The 22,849-nt window shown below is 53.0% G+C and overlaps 1 protein-coding gene across 1 annotated transcript in view; it reads right to left on the bottom strand.

Annotated features, from left to right (window-relative positions):
* Positions 1–22,849, bottom strand: part of NKD1 (NKD inhibitor of WNT signaling pathway 1) — a 95,495-nt gene that overhangs the window by 13,975 nt on the left and 58,671 nt on the right. The window contains exons 4-5 of the mRNA XM_005902636.3: positions 19,462–19,528; positions 4,025–4,131 (exon numbers count right to left, since the gene is read on the bottom strand). Coding sequence (XP_005902698.1) covers positions 4,025–4,131; positions 19,462–19,528 — 174 coding nt within the window. The remainder of the gene's footprint in view (positions 1–4,024; positions 4,132–19,461; positions 19,529–22,849) is intronic.

Consider the following 22,849-nt stretch of genomic DNA (forward strand, 5'->3'; position numbering starts at 1 on the left):
GCTGGGTCACGGGGCCGCCAGCCTCCCCGCTGCCCTCCCCAGACCCTGTATGAAGGAGAATGTGATGACCAAGACACGCCAGGCCTGGGAGAGAGGCCAAGCCGGGCCAAGGAGCTTGGGCCTGGGGAGAGGGGCCTGCCGGGTACCAGACACTCTAGGGTCTTCAAAGGCCGAGGAAACACAAGGGAGGGCTCTGGGAGGAGGCATGCAGCCTCAGGAAGAATGAACTTGGAGCCAGGGCTAGAAGCTACCAGAAAACACACAGGGTAACTTAGCCATGGGCGGCCACCCAACCTGGAAGGCAGGATGGGAGGAGTGTTAAGAGCTGAAGGGTCAGCCCCAGGTGCCAGCCTGGGCTTGGCCCTCTGCAGTGACATGAACTTGGACATGGCCTTTCTCTTCTCGGTACCTCAGTTTCCCCTCATACAGACTACGGAAGATGATGGTCCAGACCTCAGAAAGTTGTTGGGAGCATTAACTGCCCCACGCCACGTCCCCTGAGCCCCCTCCACATTCCCCTGTAGTTGTGGTCGGCTACTCCCCACCTCCCACTTCAAGCGTCCAGCATCCCTGTCTGAGGAGTCAGGGATTGAAGATCCCCAGGAACCAGAACAAGGAAGGGGCCAAGCCAGGGGACACATCTGAGACTTTTAGCATGGCTCTCTGGGGAGCCCTGGCGGACAGAGCCCTGCTGCCCGAGACCTGCTCATCAACCAACCCCCACCACCCTCAGTGACGGGCACCCCTCCTTCCCTGCTCCCTGGGATCACCTCCCAAGTCCTGTCTCAGGGTCTGCTTGGAGAGAACGGGAAACAGATATGTAAGCCACTTGGCTCAGAGAAAAGCCCAATTAATGGAGGTAGCTGCTATTGTCTTTGCTGGAGTGACTAATACAGCAATGACGTCATCACCGTGGCTCCCACAGCCTGAGGTGTCCAACCGCAAGGACTGGGAACAGGGAATCGGGGAGCTCCGTCACCGGCCACCCGCATGCAGGGGCTGGCTGAACCCCAGACAGACAGGTCCAGAAAGGACGGCCGTTTGGGGAAAGAGAATCCACAAACAGCCTTTTAGATCCACAAGTCCTATGAAAACAAGCGAAGACACCCCCATACCATCCAGTTCCATGTCTTGCCTTGGCCCACTTTTTCTTCTGCAGGAGGACAGACTCAGTGCCTCCAGAGAGGGGCGGTGCCTGGCCTCCCAAGGCTGGCGGGAGTGAGCCCCAGCACAGCAGCCCTGCCCCAGGCTTCTGCAGCTCACAGCCAGCTCCCTCTAGCAATTCTCGGGCGGCCCACGCTGAGTTCAAAGTCGGCCTTCCCTCAGTTGTGACACGCCTGTCTGATACCTGCCAAGTGCTCGCTCTGCTCTCCAGCACTGCGTCCTGCAGCACTTGCCCTGCACACATGCATGTACACGAGTGTGTGCCTGTGGGCACGTGCACACACACGTACATATGAACACACACAGACATACACACACTCACGTACATATGTCTACACACTGATACACACATCTGCATATACATTCATATACACATGCACACCTGATTCCCTTTCCCAGCCCCTCCACTTGGCTTCAAAGAAAGCTCGGGTTAGAAGTTCAGAAATATGGGTCAAGTAACTACCCCCACCTCCCATGATCTCTGTCACATGCGTCTTCTTGTCCCCCCATCCCCGGCCTCTCGGGTGAGTCCTCCTCAGGGACCACGGGTAAGTCCAGGCATCAGCCGGCCCCCATTTGGAAGCAGACCCACATGGGCTTCCAGGAAAGACGTCCGAGTCTGGGTCTTTCTTCTGCCCTGGCCTCGGTGTTGGCTTTGCTAAGCACCCAGAGAAAACCTGCAGAGACCCGGGGTGGAGGGCTCAGGAAGAAGTTAGCAACCCCAGCTCCTCAATGAGACGCCGCCTGCCCCCTCAGCTCCTCAGTTAGGAGGACGCAGGGCCCTTGATGACCTATCTCACCCCCTCTTCTGCGTCATCTCCCCTTTGCTATTCCCACACAGCCAGCCAGCACTGGCAAGCCTCCAGGCCTTCTGCTTTTCCCTCGGCCGGGAGTGTCCTCCTGATCCCAAAGGCTCCCCCATGCATCACCTCTGCCCAGCTCCTGCCTCTATGCCCAGAGGCTCAGTGCAGACACTTGCCCTCCCCAACCTCTGCTGCAGCCCTGGCTCCCCCCTCAGGGCACTGTGCAGAGTTTGGGATTGCCAAAATGCCCATCACTCTGCACCCTCTAGGCTGACTTAGGAAACCTCCCTGTCCCCTCTCCACACTCCCAGATCCCCATCACAACGCTGACCGTGCAGTTACTGGGCCTGGGTCACTCATCTGTCCCCCTGACCACACTGTGCTCCGTGAGCCAGGAACCATGCCCAGTACACCGCCAGGTTCCCTGGAACTAGCGGGTATCAATCCCCATTGCTTGGAAGGAAGAAGGAAAGTACTTATTCTGCACTGGACACCCTTTTAAGCACCTGCTGCTGCTGCTGCTGCTAAGTCACTTCAGTCGTGTCCAACTCTGTGCGACCCCATAGATGGCAGCCCACCAGGCTCCCCCGTCCCTGGGATTCTCCAGGCAAGAACACTGGAGTGGGTTGCCATTTCTTTCTCCAATGCATCAAAGTGAAAAGTGAAAGTGAAGTTGCTCAGTTGTGTCCAAATCTTAGTGACCCATGGACTGCAGCCCACCAGGCTCCTCCATCCATGGGATTTTCCAGGCAAGAGTACCGGAGTAGGGTGCCATCACCTTCTCTGAAGCGCCTGAGATGCCTTAATTCATCATGTTTCCGACATCCCAGTAGATAGATATTGTCAGCAGTCCTCAACCTTTTTGGCACCAGGGACCAGTTGCAAGGAAAAAAATTTTCCACGGACCAGGGGGTAGGGAATGGTTTCAGGATGATTCAAATGCATTACATTTATTATGTACTTTATTTCTATTCTTATTACATCAGCCCCACCTCAGATCATCTGGCATTAGATCCCAGAGGATGGGAACCCCTGGATAAAATGACTATCACCATTTTACAGGGCAGGCAAGTGAGGCAGTGGCAGAGGTGGGAACTGAACCCCCATCTGTGGGCTCCAGGGCTCTGCCCTAGTGATCTTGTAGGGGAGACAGAGCAGGAAGGAGGGAGGGTGAAAGGAGGGTGGGGAGAGGCTGGTAAGCTCCCTGCAGGCAGCCTGGGTCTCCCACTTAGCACCTGGACCTGTGCTTGGTACACACGAGGAGCTTAACATACCATCTAGGGAGGTAGGACAGACAGACCGTGGGCTCTGGGCGGGCATGTCTCTTTTGCTGTTGACCATCTGAGTCCCACCTGGGCTTCCCACGTGGTGCTAGTGGTAAAGAACCCGCCTGCCAATGGCAGGGGATGTAGGAAATGCAGGTTCAATCCCTGAGTCGGGAAGATCCCCTGCAAGAGGGTTTAGCAGCCCACTCCAGTATTCTTGCCTGGAGAATCCCATGGACAGAGGAGCCTGGCGGGCTACAGTCCACAGGGTCGCAAAGAGTCGGACACGACTGAAGGGACTGAGCACACCTGCACCTGAATCCCAGAGTGAGGGACCTGCCCAAGGCCTCCTGGTCACCTACCCTACCTGTGAGCCCCATTTTGGCCCCCTGGACAGCCTTGGGAGGGAGCTGGTAGCAAAGGTTTCCTTCACCCACGAGGAAACGGAGGACCAGAGAGGAAGTGCAGGCAATCACGGCAGCACCGGGGCCAGAGTGCCATCTCCCCTGTCCACTCTCCTGTCCTTCCCCCAGCCCAGCGGCCACCGCCTCTGGCCACTACCCCATGGTGAGAGGCCAGGGGCCTGAGCTGAGAGGGGAGGGCCGCGGGGAGTCGCTAGGGCCTGTGCCGAGCTGGGGTAGCCCCAGATGTGGCAGGAGGATAGGTTGTTCATGGGGGAGGAGAGGGGCTGTCACATCTGGAGGGGCCTCAGCATCCCCCCCCCATCAAAAACCAGCACCAGGCAGAGAAAACCCTTCCGCCCAGGGCTCAGCACCAGGAAAGGAAACTTACCTCGAATTTCAGCTGTTTCTTGGAGCCCGAGCAGGGTTCGCCTGACTTCTCCATCCTCTTCTCATCTCCGCTGGCCAGTCCGTCTGACTTCTCGGGAGGCAGGGCCACTGCGGGGGGAAGGAATAAGGGAGAAGGCATGAGTTGGAAGGCGCTGAGCCACCCCAGGCTCAGACCCTGTGGCTCTGTCCGGAGGCCGTCCCCACCATAGCACGGCGGGCCCGCTCTGCCCGGCCACTTTGCTAGAGTCAAATCCCTCTGTCCTCCGGCCCCGTTAATGCCCAGGGCTGTCCCAGGGGAGGCCCCCTCCCAGGGTGCCTCTTCGCCAGCCGCTCAGGTTACCCAGTGGGCCTCGCAGGCCTCTGTTTTCTGTGGCCCAGAGAAGCAGCCTGAGGCCACTCAGGGCATCTTTGGGCCAAAGACCAGGTGAATGAGGACAGAGTGGAGCTTCTGGAGACCCCAGAGGGAGCTCTGGACCACGGCTGCTTTCTGCAGTCTCCCTGCCTTCCCTGAGAACACTGCGGTGACCTCAAAGATACCACCCACCTGGGCTCAGCAGGTCGCACACTGGTGGGTGGTCAGGAAGGAGAACAGAAATGGGGAGTGACGGAAATGGAGTTCACTGAGGTAGGGGAAGCCCACACACGCGCGTGCACACCTTGGTATCTTCAGGAACCAGCTCACCCTGGGACTTCCATTCTGCCTCTGCTCACCTAGAAGGGCCTCCCTCTGCCAAAAGTGTTGAGTATAGGGCTCTCGAGTCCTTCCATGCCCTCCCAGTAGCAGTGGGAAGATGGGCATGAAAAGCTGGTGGTCTGTGGACATCACTTTCCTGTGAACACCCCCAAGGGGTGCCAGGGGACAGAGCTGGGAGCAGCCATCATCCCTGAGCCCATGGTTCCATCAGATCTTGAATGTCCCATGAGACCCCTCCAGCCTCTTCTGTCTTTGCCTGATAAAGGGGACTCAGGTTTGCTCAAGAACGTGCTTTCTAGAACCTCACAGCTCTTCTCTTTAGATTCCCTCAGCTTCCCTGGGGCAGTGATTCTGTTGCCCTGTTTTACAGGGGAGCAAACAGAGCCTGGCTCTCACTTGAGGAACTTTCCCCCTATGTCCAACTAGGGGTGGCCCAGGAGGGCCTGTGAGCAGCTGAGATCCCTGAGCAGTGGCCCCAACCAGGGCTGGACTTTCTTGGGAAGTCAGGAGCCTGGAGATATATGTCTACCAGGCCAGGAAACCAGGTGGAGGGCCTTGCCTCTCCCCTGACCCTGTCCCCCACCACACTCCCACACCCCAGCTTTGCAGACTGGGACCCAGGAGTGGCTACTGGGGAGTGCCCCAGCTCTCCCACTTGACCCCTGCCCTGTGGGCTCAGCAGTTATTCAAAGCCCTTCCCAGGGAGCCCTCAGAGCTTCGTGGCTGACTACACTGCTCATTGACTCACTCGGTCCTCACAGCAACCCCAGGAGGCAGGTACCAGGATCAGCTCCACTTTCCAGATGGGAAAACTGAGGTACAGAGAGGGGAAGTGCTTTGCTAGTAAATGGCAGGGCTGGGATTTGAACCCAAGTAGCCTTGCTCGTGCTGCTGACCACTCCATGCTGGTTTTGGCTCGGTTCAGCAGACTTGGTGCCAGCCCTGGAAGAGGGTACTCTCTGCTTGGGCTCTGATCCTCCCAACACTGTGTGTGGCTCTAGGCAGGTCACATAACTTCTCTGGATGTCTCAGTTTCCCCAACTGTACAGTGGGGATGATAAGAGTCCCTTCCCCAGAGAACCCTTGTGTGGATTCAAGGAGCTGCAACTGAAAGGGCTGAGAGCCCCGGGTCAGCACACGGGGTCCAGCCATCAGTAGTGACAGTCTGGCGAATGATGGCCCTGGGTCTCCCCAGGTGGCTCAGTGGTAAAGATTGCGCCTGCAATGCAGAAGCTGTAGGAGCTTTAGGGTCAATGCCTCCATGGTCGGGAAGATCCCCTGGAGGCTGGCATGGCAACCCATTCCGGTTTTCTTGCCTAAAGAATCCCCCGGGACAGAGGAGCCTGGTGGGCTACAGTCCATGGGGTCACACAGAATCGGACACAACTGAAGCAATAGCACACACACAGGATATCCCTACACATTGTATCTTTTAGGAATCAGGAAATGAGTAGCCAAGTTTTCTAAAAGCTGAGGCTTTTGGATGCAAACAGACACAAAAGTGTCATATCAGCCTGGGTAGGAACCAGGACAGGGAGGGAAGACATAAAGATAAAGATGCTCCAGTCACCAGGCTAGACAGGTGGGGACAGGAAGGCCTCCACGGCCAGTGATGTCCTGGCTCCATCACAGCTCCCTTCTTGACTGAGCCTGGGAACTGGGCTCAGTGGGATGCAGGGAGCCCCCAGATCCCCGTGCCCCCACAGCAAGGCAACAACTCCCTAAAGCTGTCAAGGGCTCCAGCTAGAGACCCCGTCTCAGTCACAGACCCCGGCTCCTCCCTGGTGGTTTCATAGAATGAGGCCACTGAGAATAAACCTAAAGATCCAGGTGGGGGCACCTGGCATCCTCATGACTGGGGTGGTTGACACGAGGAAGGTCAGGATGCTGCCCGCTCCTGGGGTAGGGGATGAAACCAAGTCCAGCGCTCTCTGCTCCTCCAAAGCAAACAGCTCAATGGCCAAGAGGTCTGGTTGTGACACCAGAGAAGTTGGGTGGGAGACTGGCCAGTGACCCAAGGACAGCCAAGCGCACAGCCTGTACCACCCTGACCCCTCCATCTCAAATCTACCGGCACACCGCTGGGCCAGAGCTGCTGCCATCGTGGGAAGAAGAAAAAGAAAGAGAAGAAAGAGAAACAAAGGGCAGCTCCATCTTCAAAGCTGCTGCCTCCCTCTGCCAAGGTCCTGGCTGGAGATGCAAGCCGGTGAGGCTTATCGAAACCAAACTTCAAGTTCAAAGGGAAGTTATCAGAAAACCACCTTCAGGTTCAATGTTGCCTTTCAAGTTCCACTTGATAAAACCCAAAGAAAAGAAACCTCTGTCCCTGCTCTCTCCTTCTCTGGGGCACCCCTCCCCCTGACACCCAGACAGCCCATCCTCCCTTAGGCCCTCCCCTGCCTGCCCTCCTCTCTCCTCTCCTGGGGAGGAGGGGAACCTCCCCCTCGATCCCTTATCCCCTTCATATGTCTTCTCCAAAGACCAGGGTTTGTCCTTTCTTCATCAGTGTGTCCCACCCCTCAGCCCATCCTAGCTCAGAAGACCACCTGGACACCCCCCAGGGGCCCCTTCCCAGCATGAGGGGCAGGCACAGGTGGGTAGTATTACTGGGAGCCATGTGCCCTGGGGCCTGGGACCAGGAACAAGGACAGTCAGCACCCTGTTGCCCCCACCAAAGAAAGCCTCTCTCCCGTTCACTGTCCCCTGCCCAGGGGCCAGAAGAGGTGGCAGATGATCAATCAGACAGCCGTGAAGACCCCGGTGCCAGACGCCTGGGCTGGGACTCAGGGGCCCTGCTTCTATATACACATGTGAGTGAGCCCCCTGAAACTAAATGACATCAAATCATTGCCCACCCCAGCTACCCCTGTGCAGAACGCACCCCCTTCTCTCCACCCGTCCAACCTCAGGCTCATGGGTAGATGGGAGAAGGGTGACTGGGGCTCACTGCAGGCTTCCCAGGCCCCACCAACCGGAGAACAGTACTTTTGTCAGGATGGGTTTTAGCACCAGAGCCTGAGCCCATTCATTCCTCATCTCCTACCCTATGCCTGTTCAGCCCACTGATTTTTTTTCTCCCCAGAGGTGATCTTTCAGGGGGCACAGTTTCAGGGGGACCCTGGGCACTCTTCAGTTGCAACAGTAACAACACTGCTAGTTGGAAAGCAGTGGAAGGAGGAGGAGAAAAAGGAAGGGAAGGGACAGAGTGAGGAAGAAGGAGACTTTCACTTAGCCTGACACACCCTTGGGTGACCTAGAGCAGGGGCTGGCAGCCCGTGAGCCAAAGCCAGCCCACCACCTATTTTTGTAAATAACGTTTTACTGGGACACAGAGACACTCACATCCATTGTCTATGGCGAAAGAGAGTTGAGTAGCTGCAACAGCCATTCTAATGCCTACAAAGCCTAAAATAGGTACTCTTCCTGGCCCTTTGAGTAAACGTGGTGGACTGTGCAGTTTTGCACACCCAGGAGAATACAGCCTTGATAGGCAGGGTGCAGGCTGAATTTCACCTGCTGTTCACCTGCTTGACTGGAAATCCTTGTGCAGTCCACAGCCTGCCCAACCATACACAGCAGCCATAGAAGAAAGAAAATTTCAACTCTGCTTTCTTAAAACCAAGTCTCAGCTCCAAAGAGTCTGGGGCAGCGTGCAGAGCTCCTTCTCTGTGGAAGCGGTCCCCTGTCCCTCCTCTCACCACGGCCATGGCCATGAGGAGCCAGCCGGCCGGCTGTGTTTACCAGATGATGGCTCTGTCCCACATTAGCTCCCAACCTGGCATCTCTCCACCCCCAGCAACTGCCAGATTAAATGCATTACTTGACCATCTTCACCCGGCTCCCTTTGATGTTCCCTTCTCAAGCTTCAAAATACCTTTTGGAGGGAGATCAGACAGCATTAAACAGAATTACTAATTAATTAAGCAAAGTTAAATTTTAAACACTGTTTGTTGTGTTAGCCAAAAGCCTGAACAGAACAGACTTTTTTCCTCCGCTGAGATCAAAGACAGTCTCTTCCCTCTCCCCTCCCCCAGTTTAAAAAGGGGGTGGGGGTGGGGAGGAAGAGAGGGAGAAAGAAGAGAGTGTTGAGTACCTCTGGGGAGAGTAGGAAATAACCTAAATGAGGCAACTCTGATCATGGGCCCCCCATGAACCACCTAATGGGAGGCATCCAAGGCTCCCTTGGAACCTCACGCTATGAGAGCCACGGTCACTTTCTTGGGACTGTTTAGCAGTGATCCAGGGAACAGGATGGCATAGCCAACCCAGCCAGAGCTGTTGACAGCTGGCGCCGCCCAAGCAGTATGAGAAGAAGAAGGGCTGTGAAATGAAACAGATCCACCCACCCGAGACCCCACCCTCCTGAGTAGGATAAGTGCACCAGGGCTCCTCCCTTGGGTTTGGGGTCAGGGTCACTTGGGGTCATTGGGACACTGGCTCTGAGAAGCTGACAACTGTGCATGGTACACCTCGGGGGCGCCATTCACATGCCGGACATCTTCGATTGTATATTGTTCATGACAGTTTTTGGACAGATGGCAGAAAGGTATCTTGAGGAGGGGCGCCCTTTTTCCACTTTGCACAAACACATTTCTTGCTAGCAGAGGGCTGTCTAAACTCATTCAGTCTGCAGTCCTCTCTGGGATTTTCTGATAATGATGGGAGCCTACCACGTCCACGTGGCCAGAATGCAAGTTTCTCAAGAGCTGGCCCTGCTGGCTACTGCCCCGCAGCTGCCCACAGTGTACCATACGTGCACAGAGCAAATATTCCATCCCAGAATGACCCACTGCACCAAACCCCCCAGGTGGATAGAACACAGGCTACGTAACAAACACTATGAATTCTGCTGTGGTTGGGAACTGGAGTGGGAAAGAGGGCAGTTTAAAAGGGGTAGGTCCATTCTGAATCCCAGACATCGGCTAAAATCCAAACCCTGGATGATATCAGCAAATGCCAGCTTATTTTAACACAATCCAGAAGGGCCTGGTAGATATTAAACTTTGGAAGAAGAGACGAATTTGAAACACGGTATGATTAAGTCAGCCCCACCAAAGACCAGAAATGACTAATACCGGAAGGCCTGGCAGACACCTCTCTTAGCCTGGTTACCTGGCAGGTTCTTCTCAGTTGATAGAAAGTAAGATTTAACACAAGCCAGAGCTTCCTGGCTGGAGTTTGGACACTGGCCTTAACATACTCACAGGCCTTTCTCAACTGTCCACATCCAGATTATCTGCCACAAATATTTTAGGCTCAGGGTGGCTTGCCAGGATGTCTCTGACTCCCCAACCCTTCAAGAGCAGCTGTTAGAGGGAATGCAGATGAATTTTAATATTAGCCTATGCCAAATATAATTAGGAGGGTAAATCTGCTGCCAGTAAAAAGAGAAAGATATCGTATGTGCATTCCAGACCAAATGGTTTCTTGCATTATCTGCATGAGGCTCTCCTCGGGGCACGAGCGTCCTAGAGACACACAAATGCGTGTGTCCTTGCACACAGCAGTGGCCTGTCTGGGGGTGCTGGTGAAGTTAGTGGGTGCACACGTTATTCCATTATGTCCTCTTAATATCACCATGCAGGGTGTGGTACCGCCTGCATTCTACAGGGTGCAAGAAGCCAACTTGATGGAACCATCTCCCAGCCCCGTCTCTCCACAGAGCCGGTTTTCCCTGCCAAGAACACTCTTTCTGTCTCTCAACACCTGCTCCTCCTTCAGGTCTCCAGGTTAAATGTCCCTATCTTCTGAGAAGCCTGCCCTCCTGTACTCTGGGGTTGGGTTAGGTTTCCCTACCCTGATTACACTGCTATCATCAGGACTGCTGCAGCCCCAGCCTGTCACCCTACATAGGAGTGTATCATCATCATCATCAAAACGCAACAACCGGCAGCAGCAGCATCAGGATGTGAGCACAGAAGACGTAGAAACAGAACGAAAATCCCTGTTTCCTGCCTCCCCAGCCACTGGTCTGTCCACTCTGTCACAGGACAATGGTTAACACCTGTTCCTGCCTGTCCCGCAACCATGCTCCTCTTTCTCATAATAGCATCTGGGTTTTCTCCAGTGGGCCGCCCCTCCCCCAGCTCAATCCATGTGGTTTATGGGGGCGCTGATCCCACTCCAAGCTTCCTGGAAGCACCCAGACCCGACCAGCTTATTTTATCCTGGTGGCCCTGTGTCCTCGCTCTAATGCCCAAGGACAGTTGTTCATGAAGCTGACGAGGTTAAAGTTGCTGGGCCTCTGACTTGCACGGGCTCCTTCCAAGTTGGAATGTGTGGACGTGGTTGGTTGTTTTTGTGATGCTTTCAAAATTAGGTATTTTATCCTCGCTTGGTTAAGAATGCTGTCTCTTCCCATTCTGACTTCCCGCCCGTCCCCTTGTGTCATGTGGTATTGGAGTGAACACAAGCATTTCTGGAATCGAGCTAAGGGGAACTTGAATTGGGGATATATTTATTTAGGTTTAGTGAAAAATAAATGCATAGTAAATAGAAATATGTAAATACATATATTTGTATATAAATGGTCCACAGTTATGAAAGAGAATCGTGTATTCTTTCCCTTAAAAAAGACAACCCCCAAACTGGATAAACTTGGGTCCCACAAAAATCTAGACCTGCCCTGGCCAGTAAAGTAAGAATCAAACGTTTGCAAGAAATAATGGACTTGGGTGCTATCTTTCACCTGTGATGGCTCAGCTCATAGGATATGAGGACGCAGAGCTGGGTAGTCATCTTGGCTACCTTACTGGGAGACACTAACAGAGGGAAGACGGAGAGATGACGGAGACAGAGAGAGAAAATGAATAACTGTGTGTGTGTGTGTGTTAATGACATGGTTTGAGCTCCTGGATCAACCAGCCCTTCTTTGGCAAGATCTATCTCAGGATTTTTCAAATCTATGAGCCAGATTTTTTAAAAAAACATTTATTTATTTATTTGGCGGCACTGGGTCTTAAGCTGTGGCATGTGGGATCTAGTTTCCTGACCAGCAATCGAACCTGGGACCCCCTGCACTGGGAGCCTGGAATCCCAGCCACTGGACCACCAGGGGAGTTCCTATGGACCAGATCTTAAGCAAGTTCAGGTTGAGTATCCAACAGACCCCAAAGAATCCTGACTTAACTCTCCATCACTTGGAGCCCTTGCTTTTCAGGAAAAACAAAACCACCACCAACACATAATTGACCCAATGCAGTACTCTCGAAGCTGGCTTCCAGCAGTTTCTGCCAGTGGGTGTCTACCCCTTCCAGGGTCTTTTTCTCCTCACTCCTGCTTCCCCAGGTTACATTTTTCTGTAAGTAGATTTTATTTAAGGGCCAGTTGTGACTGAGGGGAAAGAAGAAAGGGGGGAAAAAAAAAAACCCTTCCCAACAAATAGCATTCTGGCCTTTTTTTCTCATCAGAGCATAAGGTTGATGGCCATTCTGCTTTGAGGTTTGAATAGGATTGAGACGAAACATCTGTTGGGGGAGGGAGGGGAAAACGCCAGGAGAGGGAGAGGGAAAGGGAAAAAAGCCTTCTTTGGGCTAAAAATATCATGTCCCTGCCACTCTCCCCCCATCCCCGCCCAAGTTAAAACATGTGATGAAATTCAACTTTTAAAATCTAACCCCGAGCTACTTGAAGCTATGAAAGCCTCCTCGGTATCTGACACAAGTCAGAATTTCCACTGTTCAAGCTGAGCTTTTATGAAGAACAGACTTGAGAGAAACTGCTGTCACGGCTGCAGCCTGGGCTTCTGGGGGGACTGCAGTGGACTGGAGTCGGGGCGACTGACACTCGCCGGCAGGACAGGCTCTGAACTGAGGGAGAGGAGCCAGCGGGGTGTGGCCCGCCTGCCCCCTCCATCTGGGGGTCCCTGCTGCTCGGCAGTGAACTCCCCTTCCTCCCAGACTGACGGGAACCACTGGCTGCCCCATCGATTGAGAGCCTCGCCTGGGACTCCAGGGCTCTGGTGCAGCGGTCCATGGCCTCTTCCTGAGAAGTCCCCTCCCTCTCTCTGTCTTTCTCTCTCTTCCCCAGCTGCTCCCTAAACTCCAGACTTGGTGTCCATCTGTCTGCTCCACAGCCCTACCTGCATGTCACACAGGCATCTTGAGGCCAACACATCCAAAAACAAAAGACATCGTCACCTCAGAAGGGAACGCGTAGTTCCCGAAGCCCAGTCTCTAAGGTGTCCCTGGGACCCCTTTCTTTCCCTCACCCCCCTCCCCGTCTCTCTCCCAGCCCTACCACGCCACCCCCAGGCCCCTCCACGTCGCTCCAGCCCCTCAGCCCCACTAGGCCAAGACCATCACCTCTCCCCTGCACCATCGCAATCGCCTCCTGTTCTCATTGCTCCCCCCCACCTCAGAATGACCTGGCCTTCACAGAAGCCACAATTCTCTGGTGCAAAGGGAAGTCAGAATCTGGCACTCACCTACCTCAAACTTGCCAGCAGTCTCTCTTCAAAAGCAGCGTGAAATCCCAGCCCGGGGCCCCACCCTTGCCGGCTGCCCCATCCCCATCCCCCTGGTCTCTGGCTGCCATTTGGGCTTCCCTTCTGTGTTCCCCCAAACCCCACAACCCTCCCACCCTGGGGCTCCCCTCACTCCTCTGACTGCTCACCCCTCACATCCGCCCAAGGCGGCTCCTTCCTGGCACCTGCATCTCAGCTGAAACGTCATCTCCTCAGAGAGGCCTGTCACCCTCCACCTTCCCTGGGTTTTACCTCTTCACAGAACCACCCCTCCCAGAACCTTGTGTGAACCAGGGTATCAATTCACTGCCTGCCTCCCTCGTGCCAACACCCTCACAGAAAGGCCCACCTACCTTGTCCGTGGCTGGAACCCAAGGGCCTAACAGGGCCCCACACCTGCAGTAGGCACTCAGCAAATATTAAAACGTGTTGAGTGAAGAATAGACTGTCCTCAGGTCTGCTGTGTGACCTGAGACAGGTCATGCCTCTCTCTGGGCCTCAGATTTCTTACTACAAATGAAGGGGACGAAAGGCCTCCCAAGGGCTCCTTTGCTCTGTGAAGGGTTGACATTTCCCACCTGGGAGCCTTGATGGGCTAGAGCGGGGCACATGGGGCTTTCCCGGGAGCTGGACTCCAATCACTTCATGGTGTTGGCCTCATTCTTCTAGAGAGCATGGTTGGGCCCTGACTAACAATTTTTTTGACTTGACAACGGTACAAAAGTGATACACAACTGTATGTGGAATCTCAAATCTGGATCTTTTCCCAGGCTGGCGATATGTGGTACAACTCCTCTTGTGATGCTGGACAGAGGGTCCCAGCCCCCAGTCAGCTACGTAATCACGAGGGTCAAGAACCCATACACTTACAACCATCCTGAACTCAGACAGCCAAACTTTTTTTTACTTCCAGTACAGTATTCAACAGATGACATGAGCTATTCAACACTTTATTACAAATAGGCTTTGTGTTAGATGATTTCACCCAAGTGTAGGCTAATGTAAGGTGGGCAAGGCTAAGCTATGATGTTCAGGAGGTTAGATGTGTGAACGCACTTTCAACTAATGATATTTTCAACTTACAATGGGTTTATTGGGACATGACCCCATCCTAGGGCTTCCCAGATACTGCTAGTGGTAAAGAATCCACCTGCCAATGCAGGAGACATAAGAGACACGGGTTTGATCCCTGGGTTGGGAAGATCCCCTGGAGGAGGGCATGGCAACCCACTCCAGTATTATTGTCTGGAGAATCCCATGGACAGAGGAGCCTGGCAGGCTACAGTCCATACGGTCACAGAGAGTTGGACATGACTGAAGCGACTTAGCACGCACGCACGACCCCATCCTAAGTCAAGGAAGATCTGTTTTTATTGAGCTGTATGGCATGCCAGACTATGTCACGCACTGGGAGTGGAAGGAGACATTCAGAGATTCTAATAGGATTAAAGAAGCTTTGAAAATAGGCTGGCTTTGATCTGGACTAGTAAATAATTACAAACACCAGTTGGCTCCTCTTCAAGAAAGAGGAACCCACGAAACAAGAGTCAGGACAGCTCCCAGACACTGGCATACTCTGAACCAGCGCTGCGCTCTGGGCTTATATAAATAAGCTCGCTGTTACAGGCCCTCAGAGGAAGACATGCTATGTCTGCCCCCAACAAGAAACTGAAACACAGAGAAGTTAAGTGACTCTCCTAAGACCAAACAGTGAGCTGCAGCACAGCCAGGCTGGATCTGGGGTCTGACTCCAGAATAAAGGGAGAAGGGTGCCTCTCGTGTACTCCCATGGGGTGGCAGGAAGACCAAGTTTGGGCCATGCCAACAGGGACAGGCCTTGAGCTCACAGTGGGGCTGCTTTGCCCTTGGGTGTCAGTCCCAACGCCACTGCTCTGCTCCACAGGACTCCAGGCACCTCCACTCTGGGGCCAGAGAAGCCGAGACCCCTGCAGACTCTGCCAGATGACACCTGGGCTGGGCCAAAACAAGGCCTGTCTATCAGCAGCCCTGGGGCCTAGACGGGGGGCCCAGGCCCCAGAGGGAGGGGCTGCCCGACTCACTTTTGGTCCTTAATAAATGCACGACCAGCAGGCAGAGTTCTGTGGACTCAAACTTTCTATGGAAGATGCCGAGCTAACCCACTCTGCCCACTTTCACCTCCAAGCAACGAGGTAGAAAGACAAGAAACAGTCATGATGTTGAGGGTTAGTGGTCAGAGGCCAAGGGTGAGAGGTGGGAGTGAGCCAAGATGTTGGGCAGGGATGTGGCCAGCACCAGGTGGGGAGAGAGGGGATGCGGGGAGAGAAGGGGCCTGTGACCATCTTCAGGTCCTTCTCCCCTGACGGGCGCAGAGTCAGAGTTCAGTCGACGCTGGGTCGAGAGGACACCCCCAGACACAGTGCTTCCTGGAGCCCCTGACACCAAGCTCCACCTCAGGCCACAAGCCCAGGCTGCCACCACCTGTCGTCCTGCCCAACTGGCGAGGTGGGGACCTCAGGTGGGCACTGGAGTGAAGGGTGGGGTGAACCCCCCAGTCCTTAGCGCCCTGCTGGGTCAGCAGAAAGTGGGGGGGGGGTCCCTTTCCCCTCCCCCTACAAGCCGCAGGTCCCGCCCGCAACGCCAGGACAGCTCTGGAGCGCGGGACTTTTCATGCTTACTTTGTTCTCTCCACAGTTCAAAAGAGCTCGCAGTCCCAGCCCTCGCTCCGGGCCCAGCCTTAATCTCCCATCCCTCGAGCTCCCAGCTGGCCAGTTAAGGCAGTTAAGACGCTGGATTAGGGCCGGCTTTACATAACAACGCTGGAGCTAAAGCCATGCTCTCCTGGGATGGCTAAAAGACTTCTTTTTATCTTCACGCCTCAGATGGCCTTTTTTCTCCCTTAGCCCTCCAGCCAGCCAAGAGGCAATGAACTTGGCCAACAGGAAGACAAAGAGGAGATTCAGGATTCAGCTTGCTCTCCCTTGGCCCGAGGCTCGGAGGGATGCCCGCAGCCCCAGCTCCAGGCCAGGTGGCTGCTTCGTTGTGGCCAGCACCCACCAGGCCTAGCCATCCACAGCCACGTCCATCATCCTGGGAGTGCTGCCTCGGACCCGGCACCAGCGGTGGCCCAAGAACCACAGGCGGCCGCTGGGGCCAGCATCCCTTCCAAGAAGCCTCAGGGGCCACACAGGCAGGCCCAGAGCAGCCCAGCCCTACTGCCTTATTTACTTACTGTTTTCACTTTTTAATTCTGTTATTAGTCTTTCGCTTCAAAGGAATACATGATCACATTCTTCTTGTAAAAGTTGAAACATTAATTACAGTTAATACTACAATCCTCTGACCAAGATTTCCAATTTTAATCTCCTCCTCCCCTGTTCAGAAGGAACTACTCTTTCTGTCTGTCTAAGCTTCTAGCTACACAATTGTATACATACATATGTGGTCCACATTCATACACACGAGGAAATCCAGAGTGCTGTCTGGTACCTTTTGTTACATAAAAGGTAATTAACATACTATCTATAACACACTGCATCTTTCAGCAACCTGGTCTGTCTTACATTCTGTGCTCTGTATAAGCTTTTGTTTGGAGAAAAGGGGCTGGAAACTCGACCACCAACAACCTAGTCTAATCCCTAGTTGGAAACTGAGTCAGGCTTGTGGCTCCCAACTCCTCCTCCCCGCCCCAAAGGTGGTACTGATATACTCGGACACCGTCAATGACTGGCAAGGTGCCCAGTCGAGGCACCTTCGAAGCTGTCCTCGAAGCCTGACCTGCAGTGGTCCTACTGGACCACGGGATGGACCAAGTGCCACCAACACCCCCACCCTTTCTCTGACAGGAGCTGGGACTCTTGGGCACCTCCTGTTTATCTCCCCTCCATCAACCAATGTTTATAAGTGCCACCCAGCAGCAGTTTATCCTCTCTACAGGGTGCCCACATTCTCTGCGCATCCGCGGAGCCCACACCCCCGCTGCATTGTGTTAGAGAGGGAGGGGCCTGGCCAAAAGCCATAGCGAGTCTCTGTGGGAGCAGGAGGGGAGGGGGACTTGGAGACAAGTCTCTGGGTTCCTCGGCCAAGGGCTCCTGCTACTGCATCCAACAGGGCTCATACTCTGATCAGAGGTTGAACAAAGCACCCCTCTTCCGAAGAGGATTCCATGGGCATGTCATGTCTGCAGGGAAAGATGCCTCATGTGAAACCAATTACATGATTTCAGGCTGAGCCTCAGTGGCCAGGGAAGTGCCTTATTTGGGGCAGTCACCAGGGACTCAACACATGATGAAAATATAGACAGATGGTGAGATGAGTGAATAACAACTGGAAGATGGTTAAATGGGTTAAGGAATGAGTGATAGATGAGGGAGAGATGGGCGAAGGATGGATTCTGGATGACTGGGTGGTAGATAAGGACTGGCCGGATGGGTGATAAAAGAGTAGGTAGATGAAGGAACAGGCAGTGATGGAAGGATGGGTGGGTGAAGGATGGAGCAAAAGATGAGTGGATGAGCGTTGGATGGGTGGGTCATGGATCACTGGGTGGATGATGAGTGAGTGATGGGTGGATGAATGGATAGATAAGTGGATAGGTGGGTACTTGTATGGCGAGAGATGGATGGAATAGATGGAAGGATGAATGAATAAGAGGATGAGCTTGCTAAGTTACCAGGTGATTGAGCAAATGAATAGAAAATGGAATGAGTGCTGAAGCCCATGCAATCCTTGTCTGGGGTCACCTTAGCCCCCAGATCCTACATCCTGCAGGCCTTCACCTGACTCCCCTGATCACCTCTAGGCACCAGGTGCTGGCATCTCTCCATGGAGCCAAGGATGACAGCTGAGGCTTGGGGAAGCCCAGGGAACAATGAGAATCAAAGCCACTGAGCCTGAGTATAGCCATCAGATCCAAAAATGCTCAAGAGAAACACCCTAGAGTCCTGACAGAGATGTCTGTCCATGTGCCTCCTCCTCCTTCTATTTGGGACCTGCTTGAATTTGAGCAAAGTCTGAGAGATACTCGGGTCCCAGGCACCCTCCAAATCCTGGGCCACAGAGTGAATCTCTCAAAATAGTGCTTCTCAAAGTACAGCATGCACACAAGTCATCTGAGGAGCCTATTACAGAGCAGGCCAGATTCAGCAGCCTGGGTGGAGCTGAGGAGTCTACATTTATCACAGCTCTCAGGCCCGATGTGGCCACAGTCCTTGGGTCTTGCCAAGGCTCCCCTCCAGAACTTCCTGGCATGGTCTACTCTCCTCTCAGGACCCTACAGCCCTTCCAAGACCTATATTTTCCCTCAGAGACCCCTGCCAGCCCCCTGTTCCAGTCCCAGAGAGGGCTTTACTGTACAAAGTGTTATTCACTCAGTCATGTCTGACTCTTTGTGACCCCATGGACTGTAACCCACCAGGCTCCTCTGTCCATGGAATTCTCCAGGCAAGAATACTGGAGTCGGTTGCCATTCTCTTCTCCAGGAGATCTTCCCCACCCAGGGATCAAACCCAGGTCTCTTGCATTGCAGGTGGATTCTCTATTGTCTGAGCCTCCAGGAAAGCACATTTATTGCCCAAAGGCTGCATCAGTTCAGCAATTCTCTCCTCTGATTCTGAGTGGAAAAGGGAAACGCTATCCCTTTCAGCAAATGCTTTCATATGCTGTCCAGTCATTGTACCAGCTTAGGGAATTGAGTAGGAAGAGGCCCTCATTCCCATTCTACAAGTGTAGAAACAGACTCAAAAAGGGGACGTGGCTTCCTAAAGTCAAATCAGTACACCAGTGGCCCCCAACTCTCTACTTGAGTGTCCTAATTCTTTCTACAACGCACTGCTTCCTTGAAGAAAGCAAGGAGTGAGAACTACAGAGGAAAGCGGTGAGGGGCTGGGGCTCTGTTCGTGTGTGTGCACACCTGTGCTCCAGGTGTGTGATGTGAATGGAGAAACATGAGGGTTGCTTCATACAGTGCATGCTACATGCCTAGCCCTGCTTAAGAAGCCTATGAGTGGCCACTCCCCCGCAGTGGGGAAGGTGAGGTCAAACAACTTGTCCAAGACCCCATGGCTAACACAGAGCAGGATGTGAGCCTGGGTGGCCTGAATCCACTCCCAGTGAGGACCAATGAGGCACTCCACTTCCCTCTTGCTCCTCACCCCATCCACCCCCAGTGCACCCCCACAGAGAGTCCTGTCCTTCTCCTCCTGGTCTGCAGATTTTCTGGAGGGTATGAAAGGCATAAGGTAGACCAGATGGTCCTTCCCCACCTCACTGCCCTTGGGAAGAAAGTAATAGGTTCTAGTACCTTCTAGCCGAAAGTCTTCCTCTTCCTCCTCGCTGAGCGTTTCTCTGAAAACTTCACCCACAAGCTCCTAGAGGAAGACAAAGCAGGAATATTAAAGAAGTACTGGAGTCAGGTAGGAACCTGGCATCCTTACAGTCAAGGTGGCATTGTGAAGGTGTGTGTGGCTGGTCACAAAGAAGCAGGAACCCTGTTCTCAATCTTCTGATTGAAATTTAGGTCAAGTAGGGAGAGCCTATGACACTTGTAAAGTTCATTACTGCGCTGCTTTTTAGAAAGTAAGTTTTTCTCAGCCTATAGCCTGCCATGAAATATTACACAGGCTCATACTTCCCACTTGGAAAGGGAGATCCACCCAGGAAAATGACAAAGACAAGCTCAGAAAATGTCCCTCCTCTACCCTTCTGGGCCAACCCAATAGACTTAGGACCAGAGCCACCCCTGTGGGTCCCTAGAGGAGACCTTAGTTTGGATCCTTCCTCTATGAGAGGGTCCCAGGCAGCTGTCTTGATGAGTTTTATAAAGAGGGCCTGGTTTGCTGAAGGGAGCACTCCCTCAGCATAAACCCAGCTGTTAACATATACCCAAACTTGACATAATCCCTTAACATAAACCCAACACAACATCTTCAGCGCAACATCTAGGAACCTGTAGGCTCTGCCTTTAGCTGACCTTCAGTCATGCCTCCCACATCTCCCCCTTCCAGCAGCTGGCCTGATCCTTGCATATGCCTTGCCTTGGTCTGCAGGCATGAGTTTAAAATGTCCAGTAACTCATGCCATGTAGCAGAGCTGCTCCCAATCAGCCTGGCCAGGCTGCCACCCACGTGTTGTGAGGCTGGCAAGGGAAGTTAGTTAGGTCCACAGGCTGGGAAATTTCTGGGATATCAATAAAGGTCCCATCTATCTGATCCCACTCCAGTAGGATGACTCTAGAAACAGAGGAGCCCAGACTAGTGCTTGTCAAACAGCTTCTGTATTTATTGGTATTCTGCCAAGAGGAGTAATGAGATCAAAAGGGATTGTTTTAAACAAGGCCCTTTGGGCTTCCCAGGTGGTTCCCGTGGTAAAGAACCCACCTGCTAATGCAATGTAAGAAACACAGGTTCAATCCCTGGGGGAGGGCGTGGCAACCCACGCCAGTACTCTTGCCTGGAGAATCCCATGGACAGAGGAGACTGGTGGGCCACAGTCCATGGGGTTGCAGAGTCGGACACAACTGAAGCAACTTAGCATGCATGCATGCAAACAAGACCCTTTACTGCAAGACTTACTATGGTAACAGACTGCAGATACCTAAGTAGTAGCTTATGCTGCACCCCTCAAACCTATTTAGACCAGGAAGCTTTTTTCAAAAGCATCACATGGGATTTATGTTCCAAGGAACCCATGTTGGTAAATGTGCCTATTTTAGGGGAGAGATGAGGCTTGGGTGTGGGGGGAAGGGTCACACTGCTTTCTCTCTCTTAATGCCCACAGTGATGCCATGGCAGTGCTTCATGAACCACAAAAAGAGGAGCAACAAAAAGCCTCAACTTGGCAGCTCTCGCCAACTTCTCCTTTTGAAAAAAAAAAAGTATAAAGAAAAAGAAAAAACACACTCTTCAAAAATTAGAAGAAAAAAAAAAAAATCCTGCACTGGAGATGCTTAAGAGAAAAACCAAGAGCTCGCCTCGATTAACAAAAGAAAAACAATGCTTTGTATAGCTGATCTTATCAATTGGACACAGCTGGAGATAAGTCTCGTGTGTGTGTTTTTTTAAAGATGAACAGCTAACGTTTTATGGATTAGAAGTGGGGTTCTCTGTTCTCTTTCTTCTTTCAAATCATTCTAGGACATTACACACCCTTTCTTAGACGTTGTTCAAATGTGGTCATTCAGACTGCTGGTGTCCCATGGACTTCAAAACCAGGCTGCATTATTCTTCAAGTCAGGATGTCTTCTCTCTCTCCTCCTCCGCCAATTATTATAATCACTGAACACTTCCTGGGCTTGTAAACTGGCTGTTTGTGTTAACAGAGCTGGAGCTGACAGGGTAACTGGGAGATGGTGACAGGAAAGGGCTGCACTCGGCTGGCATCATTAGATGGCTGGGACGCCCCGGCAGCCAATTAAAGCCAATCTTTCATGCCGGAGAGAGACGGATGCTGCTTCTCCAGAAAGGCTGGCAGGCAGCGTTTCCTCAAAGGAGTGGGTGACCGTCTTCAAGGGAAGCGACAGACCCTCGTGTGCAGAGGCCCAGTAGAGGCTGGGAGCCGGCGCTGACCTCTGAGCAACCCTGACCGCTCCTGGCAAGGCCGACAGGACCTGTGAGATGGAAACTTCTGGGCACTGGCATCTTTTTACTGGCACACTCAGAGGAGTTTAACGACTCCAAACGTCACCAGCAACAAAGCAGCCTTCTGGAAGAAGCCCCATAACGATGCCTCGCACCCACAGTCATCACTCGGATGACGGCTTCAACACTCCCTGAGAAGAACTGTCTGCTGAGTGGGCCTGGCTCTCTTGACATATTAAAGATACATCTCTGCATATGAAAGCACAGTTCTGGCAAGTTCTGGGGTCGGTCTCTTCCCACTAAACCTCACTCTGCTCTGTGTAAACATCGACAGCTCCTCAGCTCTGTGGTCTACTGACACCCCGGGCCATGCAGCTGCTCAACTATGGCAAACATTCATTTCCTCCACTGACCCAGACAGCCCAGGGCCTGGGGAGTGTGGTGTCTGTGGTCCTCAAGCTTTGAATCACCAGGCCAGAGGCCACATAAAATGTTGAGTCAGACACAGGATCACATCCTGCCTCCGTGGCCTCCCTCGCCCTGGATGTGGGGCCAGTCGCTGCCTTTGGGAAATCTCAAACTACTTATCTGTAAAATGGGAACAGTGATAAACCATTAAAAAGTCAGCTGACACCTACTGTGCATTTCCTATGTGCTAGGCACTTTATATGTCTCCCTTTATCATCATAACAGCCCTGCTCTTTCCATCTCTTGAGAAACAAATGCTCATAAAAATAATGTGCAAATTTTAAAGTGAAAGGTATAATTGTTACTGTTTTCCTACAAAGTGCCTCAACCCTCAAGGAATGAGATAGGAAAACAATCCCAATGACAGACACTCACATCCCTAAGCCCTCATGATATATATGAGGTACTGATCAATTGGGATATTCACCAGAACCTCCAGAGAATGGGGTTCCCAACAGTCCTGTGGGTTTAAATGAGGAGGAGCCTCCAAGAGGCGAGGAGACCCTGTGGTGGATCATCAGCAGGGCCAAGACTTGAGCCAGCTCCTTCAGGTGCTGGCCCGACCTTGTACAGTGGAATTGGGGCTCCCATGGGCATGGGGATGGAGGTGGCCAAGAGTCCTGGCACTTGCTGGGGACCAAGAAT

Source organism: Bos mutus, chromosome 18 (assembly GCF_027580195.1).
Source record: "Bos mutus isolate GX-2022 chromosome 18, NWIPB_WYAK_1.1, whole genome shotgun sequence".
Lineage (NCBI taxonomy): Eukaryota > Metazoa > Chordata > Mammalia > Artiodactyla > Bovidae > Bos > Bos mutus.